Below are 13,362 nucleotides of genomic sequence, written 5' to 3'. Positions count from 1 at the left end.
TTTATTTCAACTTCCATAACTTCTTCAATTCAACTCCAATTCTTAATCCGTTTGTTTCCACTCATCACTCATTCCATTGAAAACATGATTCCTCATCCGACCATAACATTTAAGCACTATTAGCCTGAAAAACACTCAAAAACACCTGTGATCTTGTAAAAGGTAATTATGAAAATATTAAGCAACTTTACCAAATTAAGCCTAATTTCCCACAATTAATCCCCATAAACCACTAACTAAAAGTGTATTTTCAAGCTCTTATCACCATGCTACTAACCTTTAACCCTTCTTGGACTATAAGATTCAAGATATGTGCACAACATCTCATATAAAAAAAAGAACCACCACATAATAAAGCATTTTGCAGACAAAGTTGACTCCTAAAAAGGTCTTCCATCTTATCATTATTACTTGCATTGTCTAATGTAAGAGAGAATACTTTCTTTTCAATCCCCCAATCTTTTAAGAAATCATACACTATTTCTAACAAAAAAGCCCCTGAGTGTGGAGGAGGAATATGGCAAAAATTAAGAATTTTACTTTGTAACTCCTAATTCTCATCAACATAGTGAGTCATTAAAGAAATGTACCCATCAGTAGTACAAGAACTCCAAATATCAAAAGTCAAGCATATTCTACCCAAAACCCTCTCTAAAGCAAGCTTAATCTTTTCCTTCTCTCTATAATATATCTTTATGCAATATGCCTTAGCGGTGTTCCTAGTATAAGGCTTAACTTAATGATTCAAATACATGTGGACATCCCGAGTTCCTTCATGCTTCACTATTGAATATGGGTAATTATGTTTTATGATTCCTATTGCCATCTTCTCATGATAAATCTCTTGAGAAATCTTCAAACGTCTCAATTTAGTATCACAATCCACCATTCATTAATCTACAATACTAATGGTACGTTTAGGACAACCTTCCATATAGCGCTTCAAATTCTTAGTCCCATGAATGGAAATCATATGCATAAGACTTACTACAAATCAAACACCTTGCCCTCACATTCTCATTCTCTTCTATATATGTTGTAAATTGACCCCAAACATCTTAAACTTTACATTTTTTTGGACAAACAGTACTACCACTAGAAGGAGGTTGACATACGGCTACATTACGACCCGTTTCTATCGCCTCATTAAACAAGTCTATAGACTCCTCCATACCAAGCCAATCTAAAGGACACAATAGAGTATTTATATTTAAATTAATTAACCAATCATAACAATTCATCCAAAATAAAAACAAAACACTCCCATATATTTTACAAGCAAACCAACCCTACCAAATGGCTGGATTTTCCCAACTCAACAGTCAACACTACTCAACTCAAAAAACTAAATACAGTAAGTTTTGGGACAAACTAACCTGGGTATAATTCATATTTTAGACTGTAACTCAGTATTGTCTGAACTCTAAAATGAAACTAACCTACAAAACAGTAGTTATAAGTTACATCTATGTTGAGTTATTAAAAATTAACATATTCAGAATAGATCAACCCATGCTACAATTTAGGCATGCAAATCGAAGACCTAACATTTAGAGTTAATATAGTTTATAATTTAAATTAATTTGAACTCTCAGGTAGGCAAGGCAAAACATAGCCTATAGGCTACAAACAAACATAAATTTGATTCCATATTTGCATTCCTACATAGATTTTGAATTTGCAAAATATATTAACAAATCCAAGATGAATATAATCTCCAAATATGACAGACAGTTATCTATACAACCGCTAACCTGAATAATTTTAATACAATTGAGAAAACACTTCCATATTTTTGACAAAAAATGGCGCAGACGCTATCAAGAAATCGACACCCAGAAAACAACTACATATTTAACTTGCTCATTTTCATATAACAAGGAAGCATAGAGGATCACAACTGCTCCCAAAATCACGTCCAAACAATCGCCAAGGTAAACAACATTCCTTACTTTTAGTCTTAGATGGCTATGGCGTCGGCGTGACAGCAACAGAGATTGGAAGATTGAGCTGCGACGAAGGCGTGAGGCAGCGATGGCATGAGAGAGAGTTGTCGCTGAGAATGACTGGGCGTAAGAGAGAGTTGCTGCTCATTTTCATACAACAAGGAAGCACAAAGGAGCTACCGATGGCGTGAGAGAGAGTTGCTGTTGTTGAGAGAATGAGAGTAAGAGTCGCCGTTGTTCGAGTGAGGTGGCGTCGGATTGAGAGAGAATGAGAGTGAGAGGAGAGATGCTGTTGTTTTGTCGTCGACCTAGGTTTGGGAGCTACCGTTCGTCAAAGTGAGTGAGCTATAAGCGTGAGAGAATTGAGAGTTGAGATTGAGTTTGAGAGAATGAGATTGAGTGGAGAGCTGCTGTTGTTTCGCGTCAATGTGAGTGAGCTGTGAGCGTGACTCCGCGAGAGAGTTGAGATTGAGTTTGAGAGAATGAGACTATGTAAGTTGCATTTTTTTTTTCCAGTTTGGGAGTTAGGGTTAGTTAATTTGTTTTGACTTTTGACTTGATTAATTATTCATTTATTTTGAATTATAATTATTGCTTTTTTGTTTTTAAATTCAAGTGCGGTACCCGTGGGCATTACCTAGCCCACCCGCAATTTTCACGGGAGGGCCAGGTACGGGTAGCTTTGAAATGGGCATTTTAAAGGGATACTCGTACTTGCCTATTAGGTGCGGGTACCTGTTGACCTGCAGGTATAGGCCCTCTTTTGCCAGGTCTAATTGCTACTGCCAACCTAATACAACTATATTACAATTGCTCATTAATTAGTATGGTCTCATTGAAAAAGATGTGTCAGTTATTAGGAAGAAATTAAGGGACATTGATTCAACGGCTTAACGACATATAATTTGGAAAATACAGAAAACCACACCCCACCCGAGTTAACCACCTTCAAATTTCACGTTACATTTTTAATTTGCAATAATAAAGACTATGGATTGACAATGATAACTTGGTAACCTGTTCGGCTACCTCAACGATTACAACATTCATATGCAGGCAACATTCCTTCTATATGTATATAATATTATTGACGGTGGATGCTTGGGTGTACCTTAACTAATATTTTTGGACTCTAAAGTTAACTAATGCTTTGTACTCTAAACTCTAAAGTTAACCAAGTTTCTTAATTTTTTTTTTTTTTTAATCAAGGGTGCTTACGCCAACAAAGTTATTAAGTGATCATCTTTATTAAAAAATAAAATAAAATAAACTTAAAATCTCTTGAATAATATATCTAAAATAGTTGCATAGTTTCTAACCGAAGAACCATAATCATATAAGTATACTAAAATTTGTCTATTCGATCAAAATCAGGGCCCTCACCCTGAACGCTGAATTTAATATTTCACCAGGGATTAAACTAAAGCACTTTTCTGTACGTAACTCAAAAATCACATGGTAAATGACAAATAATGTAATTAAAAAACAAATTAAAAATTATATCAAACAAAAAACAGACAGCACAAAACAAAACAATGACTAAATTTAGTTTGTTATTTTAAAATAAGAAATTAAAATTTTTCTCTAGTTGTGGCCTTGTGGGGTTTCACTCTACCTTTTCCACTCCTTAAATACCTCTCGTTGTCACTCTTTCCTCTGCAAGCTACTCCGTATTCACCGCTCTCTCAAAGTTTCATGAAAATGGAACCAAACCCACCCGTTATTCCTATCAAATTATGCAAAATGATGCGTCTACTTTTGTTCATTGTTCAAAAGGATGTCACAAAGAGCAAGCTTTTTGTTGATCTCCACCTCTTGGTTCAACGCGGCAAGATCGTCGGGAAAGCTCTAAACGATCTCATGATCCACCATTATACCACCCTCAGACTCAGTTGCCGGTCACATGACATGCACGCTTCCTTCATAACACCTCGAGACTACGAGTTCAGCTGCAGTAACAGTCCAGCTTTTCCACCCAACATTCCCAACCTGCACTTCGGCAAGCGCACAGCCCAATTTTTTCCGTACAATCATCGCAAACACCATGCCGCAGCAACGCGGCCACCGCCACTCATTTGTGAGGATGATGTGGGAGTTCCAGAGTGTGATTTGACAGAGTTTTCACCTCTGGTGGGACCGGTGAGTCGCCGGGTGAGGGTCAGAGACTCGCCCTTTCCGTTGAAAGATGATGACAGAGACTGCCACGTGGACAAGGAAGCTGAGGAGTTTATCCAGAAGTTTTACAAGCAGTTGAGGTTGCAGAAATGGAAATCTACCCGCAAAACAGCTAACCTACATGGATGACGTGGCATGTCGACCACGTACGTATCAGCTTTGTCTTCTGTGATGTCAATAAAGCGGTAACGGGAGTAAAGAAGCAGTGATTTTGAATTGAGCTGGAGAAGCACATATCTCTTGTGGGCTCATTTACAGTGACACCGGTGACACAACTTAATAGGTCGAGCCCAGGCTGATACAGAGTGAGTTGTTGTTCACTGGATAAGTCAGGCTGCCAGGCCGTGGTTCCTCCACCTATATGTACATAATGATAAACTCATTGTAAATGATTATGTTTCAAATTAGTGAATTGGATCCCATGAGTCAAATCCCTTAAGATTATGACAGAACCCAGACATCGCGCTATAATTTGGTCCGATATGGCTTTAATATTTATAGGGTTGGTTTGGTTTGGTTTGATCCATCATATGGATCTATTTTAAGCACACCAAAAAAAATGAACAAATGATATATTAAAACTGGGGATTGTTTAGATTTGGGTCCTCGATGCCAATGTTTGGGCTGAAGCCCATAAACGAACTTTGGGTTGAGATGATGAAGTGGGATGCCTCAGTTAGAGAATTGGGTTGAGTTATCCTTTTCAAAAATGTTTCGTGTGGTGGGGACTTGGAAAGAGCCTGTTATGGCTTGGATCAAAGACTGATAGATGCAGACAAATTCTGTTGACTCTGATTCAGGAAGTATGCATCTTTATTATAAACTCATTTTTATTGAGAAAAATACTCTAGTTTCCAAGCCAAATATTGGAAACCATTTTCACCTAATCCCTACTTTTTTTTTTTCTTTTTTTTTTAATTAGGCTCAATTGGATACAAATTACCAGCCGCATGATAAACATGTATTCATGTTGCTTTGATATGCCATCTACCATCTAATTTCTTTTCCAATTTTCACTAATTTTAATGTAAAAAAACTTATTTAGAAGCTGATTTTCTGCTAATTAAAGTCCCAAGGTCGACGAATCCTAAAAAAATACAAGAATGGATGCGTCGTCTTCACATACATCTTTATCAATTTGGTTTGTTTTTGAAAGTTGTAACACTTTATATGGCTGGAGGATAAATTCTACCATTAGCCCTTACCATAAAGTTCCTTTTATTCCCCATAACGTGTCATCTCCCAAATAGCCAACCCATCATACCAAAATCTAAACCTAATATAGATTGTTAATGGCTGCTTGCTTCAAATGGAATTTTTCATATGTTCAAAGTTGGTTTAAACAGTTTCTCCAAAATTTCAAATAATTTGTTTTGACATTTTTTACTTTTCTTCATTCTCAATAAAAATAAAAGCCAAAATTAATCATCATTTTCCAACACACGTTTATCCGTGTAGAATAATATTATACCAACGAGTCTCACATGAATCTCATATGAATTTCATTAATTAATTACGAATTATTACATCTTGATTATAAAAAAAAAAAAAATTGTAAAAAAAATGTTGTTTGGTGTAGTATTAGTCACCGTGCACCGTCTTTTACCCTACCTTTGCATGCACATATTTTATAATATAATATAACTACCGAGGGAAATTTGGCATTTCGCCAACCAAGTCTTTCTTTTGTTTATGCTATGTCTATTGGATTTACATTGATCCTCACAAGTTTATTTATAGAATGGGATTATTTAAATATTAATTAAATTATTATCATCACTAAACTTAATTAAAATACATTATTGGAAAATTAAAGTGTGACTTTTTACATACATCCTGCACTCAAATTTAAAAAAAAAAAAAAAAAAAACCCAAAAAAAAAACTCTCTCATCTCTGTGTGTGGGCTAATAGAATCTCTTTCTTTTCATTTCCCTCCACAGATCTCCAAAATTTTACTCTCAAAACCCTAATTTTTTCTCTCCATTCTCATTCGCATCTCTGTAAAAGCAAACGCGGCGTCGTCGTCGTCATCTTCCGGACCACTGAATCGAATCTGGACGATGATTCTAGAAGTTTCGTGAATCTTCTCCTTCATGGATGAACTAAGTCCATACGATGCCTGAACTGAGCAGCCGAGCTCGCAGATATCGGGCCTCCATCAACCAAAACCCGAACCCGAATCCAGAACTAATTGCTCCAAGCCAACAACCTCACTTCGACAATAATATTAACGATAACAATAATAATAACAGGAAGAAGTTGACTGTTCGAACTCGACAACAAAGGAGAACCGTACAGAATAAGACGAAACGCAGGACGATCGTCGCTGTTGATGACAAGAAGAACGGTAATAATAATATTGTGAACGTTCAGGAAACAACGCCGTTGAAGGACAACGAAAAGGTTAGGGTTTTGGTAGAAGAAGTTGCTGAGAAAAAGATGGATGACTACGACAGCGGTGGCCGTAGCGCAGATAAGGGTGCCGGAGCTGAGGACGAAGGAAGCACAGCTCCTCTTCCCGAGAAGGTTAACAATTTCATCCACTTTCTAAACATTTTTGTTAATCTTATTTGGATGGTTGGTAGAAATGTTGTGAAAATGGTGGAAAATAACGATTTTCATTTTCATTTTGTTTTAGTCGTGTTTTGTGTTGCTTTGGAATTTTAGCGGTAATTAATATATATGAATAATGAATATTATTAAAAAAATCTTATTATTATTTCTTTCAAATATTTTTATGCTGAGAAGTAAAATGCATTGTGAAGATAAGTCATAGCAATTAGGAATTATGGAGAACTGAAAAGATTGGGCTGTCATTATGGTGTTCTAATACTTTGATTCATGAGAACAGGTCCAGGTTGGCGGTTCCCCAATGTACAGAATAGAAAGAAAACTGGGGAAAGGAGGCTTTGGGCAAGTGTATGTTGGTCGGCGGATTAGTCCAACAACTGAGAGAACTGGCCCAGGAGCTTTAGAGGTGTGACATGATTGCTAATATTGCTTTTGTTTTGTTTCGTTTTGTTTTGAATTACAAGAGCAATGCACTTACATTTTCTCTGTGAATTTCTAGGTAGCCTTAAAATTTGAGCATAGAAGTAGTAAAGGGTGTAATTATGGACCGCCTTATGAGTGGCAAGTTTACAAGTGAGACTTCTGTTTTATCTTGTTTTGTATTCTTTTCCATGTATTGTGTAATTATTGTAAAAATTACATGCGAGGATAAACTTTCACTTTTTTTGCTGTTTAAACAGTGCACTTGGTGGCAGTCATGGTGTGCCACGAGTTCATTTCAAGGGCCGGCAAGGTGACTACTATGTCATGGTATGTCCTTGCTTTAATACTGTCCTATTATGAGACCAAGAGGCTTTATTTTAATTTTATTTTTATGCATGTGGAATGATTTCATACTATAATCCAATATTGCATACAGGTTATGGATATGCTTGGACCTAGTTTATGGGATGTTTGGAATAACAATTCACATACGTAAGTTCTTTTTAAAACTGATAGCAGAATGTTATTCAATCCAAAACTATTCACTGAGTGGGCCACTTAATCCTGATCTAATGTTTTACTTCTGCTTTTCTATTCAGGATGTCAATTGAAATGGTTGCATGTATTGCTATTGAAGCAATCTCCATTTTAGAGAAGATGCACTCTAGAGGGTGATAATTCTTATTAGTTTATGATATTTCTTTCAGTTTATCCATTAATGCCCAATTAAGATCGGTGATGGTCCATTCTTTTACAACCTATTGTTGCTGTGTATTGGTGCTTTGAATATGATGTTACAGTTTTTATCTTTGCCAGATATGTGCATGGGGATGTAAAACCTGAGAACTTTTTGCTTGGTCCCCCAGGAACTCCTGACAAGAAAAAGCTTTTTCTTGTTGACCTTGGGCTAGGTAAGATGTGACAGATACTGTCTTCTTCGTGCAGAATGTTGTATACTTAATGATGTTTCATATTGTCGTCTGTGTTATGTTATAGATGTACACCTAACAATGTATCATCTTGTTGTCTGTTTTGTGTTACAGCTACAAGGTGGCGAGATAGTTCAACTGGCCAACATGTTGAATATGACCAACGTCCAGATGTTTTCAGGTAATATTGAATCTGTTTTCATATAATAGTTACAGCTTAGGTTTCTTAAATGTTGTTTTATTGACCATGATTTACTGGTGCATTCTGATTTCTGTGGTGCAGAGGAACAGTGCGCTATGCTAGTGTGCATGCTCATCTTGGTAGAACTGGTAGCAGGAGAGATGACCTAGAGTCTCTTGCATACACGCTCATTTTTCTTCTTCGCGGCCGACTTCCTTGGCAAGGATATCAGGTTTGCAATTTCTAAATTGTTGGTGTTATGCTTTGATTAATTTGTATGTCACTCCAATCAAGTGTTTTCTTCTAGGGGGAAAGTAAAGGATTCCTTGTGTGCAAGAAGAAGATGGCCACTTCCGCAGAAACTTTGTGTTGCTTTTGCCCTCAGCCTTTTCGGCAGTTTGTTGAGTATGTGGTGAATTTGAAGTTTGATGAGGAACCCAATTATGCAAAATATATCTCCCTTTTCGATGGAATTGTTGGTCCAAATCCAGATATTCGGCCAATAAACACTGATGGTGCACAGAAGGTAGTTTGATTGCATCTGTCTTTCTCTGACTAATGAGCTTCTTCTTTTTTATAAATATTTTTCTTTTTTGTCTTGATTTGGATTTTATTTGATGTATATATTTGTGCCGTGAAGCTTATATATCAGGTAGGACATAAGAGAGGACGACTGACAATTGAGGACGAAGAAGATGAACAGCCAAAGAAGAAGGTTCGCATGGGGATGCCTGCAACACAATGGATTAGTGTTTATAATGCTCGTCGGCCTATGAAGCAAAGGTATTTACTTGAAGTCAACTCTCAAGTTCTTCAAGTTAGTGATAGAGGGGTAAAGAAAACTGATGATTTCCCCCTGCTTCTGTGTAGATATCATTATAATGTAGCTGATGGGAGGCTCTCCCAACATATAGAGAAAGGAAATGAAGATGGGCTATTTATCAGTAGCGTGGCTTCGTGTTCAAATCTGTGGGCTTTAATTATGGATGCAGGCACCGGCTTCACTGCTCAAGTTTATGAACTCTCACCCTACTTCCTTCACAAGGTTGCTTGTGTTCCATATAAATTCTAGTTATTTTTAATCTTTAGGGATGTGTATTGCATCTTGCATTTTTTACAAAGCGATGAGGGTGGTTATGCTTGTGTTCCATTAAATGCTAGTCATATCAAATCTTCAGCATTTTGTTATAAACAAAAACCTTGTGACTTTGTTCATATCTTGAAGGAATGGATTATGGAGCAATGGGAGAAAAACTACTACATCAGTGCAATAGCAGGAGCTAATAATGGTAGCTCATTGGTTGTAATGTCTAAAGGTTAGTTTCGCTATTGGTGAAGTTAATGTGACTCAAAATATTTTTTATTCCTTACTAAGATTTTGTTCTTCTTTTTTGTATAGGGACCCAGTATTTGCAGCAATCCTACAAAGTCAGTGATTCGTTTCCGTTTAAGTGGATCAATAAAAAATGGAGGGAGGGTTTTTATGTCACTGCTATGGCCACAGCTGGAAGTAGATGGGCAATTGTTATGTCTCGCGGTGCAGGATTTTCTGACCAGGTCTCTTTTGGGATTTGCAACTGTCTTCACAAGCTGAACGCATTGTGGTGGCTAGAAAGATGTCTGATATAACATTCTTTTGCTCTTAACTGCAGGTTGTGGAACTAGATTTTCTGTATCCTAGTGAAGGTATTCATCGGAGGTGGGATAGTGGTTACCGTATCACATCAACTGCAGCGACTTGGGACCAGGCTGCTTTTGTTCTTAGTGTTCCAAGACGAAAGCCAGCCGATGAAACTCAAGAGACTCTACGGACTTCTGCTTTTCCTAGTACTCATGTTAAGGTGGACCATTCAAATTCATTGTTTACTTTACATAATTATGTTGAGCTATTTTCTATCTCTTTGCTTTTTTCAATACTCAAATTTCTTTCTAGAAGCACAACTACTCACACAAGGCTTCTTTTGCAGGAGAAATGGGCAAAGAATCTATATATTGCATCCGTTTGCTATGGTCGAACTGTTTCATGAACCATCAAAGTTTTGTTGGAATGCCACACATTTTGGCTGTTTGTGCACGTGTATAACTGCAAACAGCAGTCACTATCCAGTACCCCTTTTAAGAAGCTAAGATCCACTGTAGCCAAGTTGACTGATCACCGCAATGGGAGTTGATGTATGCAAAATTTATACTTTATTGTCACCATCATGTAGCATCTAGTACAATCACCTGTGCACTGTCTTTCAATGGTGTTGAAATGCTTATGTGCCCATGTTAGATATCTCACGGCCATTTGGATCGGTAATTCTACATATTTGTATAGTTTTGAACAATAATTACTTGATTGATTGAAGGCATGTGCACAGGTTTTTCATTATTAATGGTATGTTGTGAACCTGCAACAATGATTTGCAGTGTGTTCTAGACACTACAGTCATTCAGTCTGTAGTCATTTCTTTTTCCCTTGTTTTTGGGCTTGGTTATGGGGTGTCTCAATTTGACCTGAAAGACAGAGAGAATGTCTTCTATTTTGTATACTTTGAAGCAACACTTTGTAATGGCTTATTATTATCAATTTCTATGTTATAATTTTATGCATATATCTGCATTAACGTCAAGTTTACAGAGTGTTTTTGTTTCATGATCTGTCTGAATAAATGGAACTCTTGTTTAATTGCACAAACATGCTATTGATGTAGTCCCATCCTCAATTCCCCTTCTCTCCTAAGTGCAGACCTTTTCACCTGTGCATTTTTTCTTTTTTGTATAATTCATTCCTCATAAATCGTATAAGCTGAAGGTCATTGTTCTTCGAAAAAACTGCAAATTTCTTGGGGGTAAGCCTCTTCATGGAGAAAGTTAGTGTACTTAAAGATGTTCAATCATTGATTATTTACTGCGTTGGCTTCTGGGTTTCTTGGTGTAAGCATGTGATAATTTTTTTGTCAGAATAGTCGCTATAAGCTTGTATTGTGTTAGATTAAACAAGTTTGGCTTTTTCTAGACCACACTCTGAGTCTCCTGTCCAGTTTTAGAATGTGGTTAGCCAGTTTTTCTCCATTTGCTGGTTGTTTGTCTAATGTTGTTTGCATAAAAAGGCTTGACTATGTTTTCCCACTAGTGTTTCTGTGTTTTATCTAGTACTAGTTATCAATATTGGTCAAGATCTTGGAAGCAGACACCGTATGCAAGGCCTCTTAACACCCATGTAAAAATTTGAGGTACCAACTAACCAAACAGAAGTCAAGTCGGTAAGCCCTGGGATGATTGTTGGGAAGTTTCATTTAAAGTTTCTGACTTGAATCTAAGTTGTACTTTTTCTGAATTGCAAAATGTAACATTTTCTCGATGTGTACTTTTTCTTGTTGAGTAGTAACTTCATTGTGGTTAACTTTATTTATTACTATTTTTATATATTCAGGGGAAGCTTGAAACTCACTCTGCTACCATGGTAAGCTCCAGCCTTTTCCTTTGTCTCTGCAGTGCTTTAACAGTGGGTTCATCCAGTCCATAGCTGCGTGTTCTGTGTTATTTCATGTGGTGTGGACTGTGGACACAGAATCAGAAGGAAAATGTGATCATACTCGGGGTTTGCTTAGACATCATATGGAATTTGAATGGGTCTATATTGATAACCTGTGCTGATTAAAATAGACTATCCATGATGGTCTAATGAGCTATGGAAGAAAGTGTGAGCCATCTCCTAACTCTTGAGTATTGGACTGATTTTGCCTCATCCTTTATGGGTAAAATGCAAACTTCAATATATGTTATTATCTTTTCTGAGACTCCCGTTTTCTGTGTTTACTAAATTCCGAATTATGCCTTTCTAGTTACATTTGAATTATTTTCACTACTACCATATTTATGATTAATTGTCTGCGTAATTCAGTCTCCATAACATGATAGTATGAAAAAATTTATGTTCATTTTTTAAGGAAAACATGAATTTTCCAATACTGAATTTATCTTTTAATAAATGCAAAAATCTATTGATTTAAACTTTCAACTTCTTAGGATTGTTTGCCTAAACTTCTGTGCATCAGAGCCGTTTAGTGTGATGAAGATGTTGAGAGAACACCTTGTTCTTTTTTTCATTTCTTCTGCGCCTTTTGCACTGTCATGTTGGAAAGAACTCTTAACCGATGAGATGGCAAAGTGCAAATTCTTCTAGTTATTATATACTCTTAGGGTTTAACATTTTTCCTAGAATGGGGTAACATTGCCTTTGGGTATGCACAAGCCACGGAATAAGGGCATGTGTCTTTCATACCACTGAAAGTCAGAACAAAGGTTTATTTTGTAAGAGTAGTAATTACATGTTCGCATACTTAGTCTGACACCGATTCTGGTAAGTCAGAACTAATGTTTATTTTGTAAGAGTAGTAATTACATGTTCGCATACTTAGTCTGATACCTATTCTGGTTACTCCATAACTAGTGTTTTTCATTTTATTCAAAGTATAGCTTAAATTAGTGCCCTATTTTCCTCGCTGAGTTGCAGGTCTATAGAGTGGCAAATAATGGCAACATTCTTTTTGCTTGGAGCACCCCATACAGATGCTGAAGTACCCGACTAACTGGACCTTGCTCATGATATTTTTCGCGGTTTCAGTATGAGTTAGCGAAGGGAAGATATTCGTTATAATTTTAGAATTGTTGAACATGAAAACTTCTATGGTTTGCTAAATTTTTTTTTTATTGAAGTTGAACTTACAATTAGAAATGGCACAGTTAAGGATCTCTAGGGTTACCGTTCACATTGTATAGAATAGGTTAACATGGAGCTATGGATGAAATCTAATCCACTATGATGTGGCATTTAGGTTAACAGTGTTCAGTGAGTTTGTAACCTGCATGAGCAAATTATTTGTTTTAGTTGCTGTGTAGGCTAACTTGAAAGTTGAATACGCGTGACTGGCTACCTTTTTCCAAAATGAAATGCTATAGTTCCACCTGCCTTGGTTTTTTTTTTGGTAATATATTTACCACTCACACTGTGCAGAGTTTGCAGTTTTCTTTTTTTTTTTTTTTTTGGGTGATCGGGGTGTACGGCCAGTTTGTGGCACTTTTGACACCTTAACTAATTTTCTGAGGTCTTGAAGTTATTTTTTATTTAATATTTTCATCACTTGCATT

The 13,362-nt window shown here is 36.6% G+C and overlaps 2 protein-coding genes across 2 annotated transcripts; both read left to right on the top strand.

The window, feature by feature from the left end:
• Positions 1 to 3,689: 3,689 nt before the first annotated feature.
• Positions 3,690 to 4,250, top strand: LOC116136155. The gene has a single exon (XM_031421852.1). It carries the CDS (start codon positions 3,690 to 3,692, stop codon positions 4,248 to 4,250), a length of 561 nt encoding a protein of 186 aa, XP_031277712.1.
• A 1,743-nt stretch (positions 4,251 to 5,993) lies between these two features.
• On the top strand, positions 5,994 to 12,954 carry LOC116136095 (casein kinase 1-like protein HD16). The gene is given in 17 exon segments (XM_031421810.1): positions 5,994 to 6,648; positions 6,974 to 7,099; positions 7,193 to 7,266; positions 7,374 to 7,443; positions 7,553 to 7,608; positions 7,716 to 7,787; positions 7,933 to 8,027; positions 8,160 to 8,226; positions 8,329 to 8,476; positions 8,534 to 8,752; positions 8,867 to 9,009; positions 9,097 to 9,271; positions 9,452 to 9,542; positions 9,626 to 9,783; positions 9,879 to 10,067; positions 10,194 to 11,969; positions 12,728 to 12,954. Coding segments are annotated over 16 exon segments (2,154 nt in total). The 5' UTR covers positions 5,994 to 6,237; the 3' UTR covers positions 10,254 to 11,969; positions 12,728 to 12,954.
• Positions 12,955 to 13,362: the final 408 nt, after the last annotated feature.

Source organism: Pistacia vera, unplaced genomic scaffold, assembly GCF_008641045.1.
Source record: "Pistacia vera cultivar Batoury unplaced genomic scaffold, PisVer_v2 Contig31, whole genome shotgun sequence".
In the NCBI taxonomy this organism is placed as follows: domain Eukaryota; kingdom Viridiplantae; phylum Streptophyta; class Magnoliopsida; order Sapindales; family Anacardiaceae; genus Pistacia; species Pistacia vera.
Note: the sequence above shows the minus strand (reverse complement) of the source record. Positions and strands in the feature narration are given on the sequence as shown.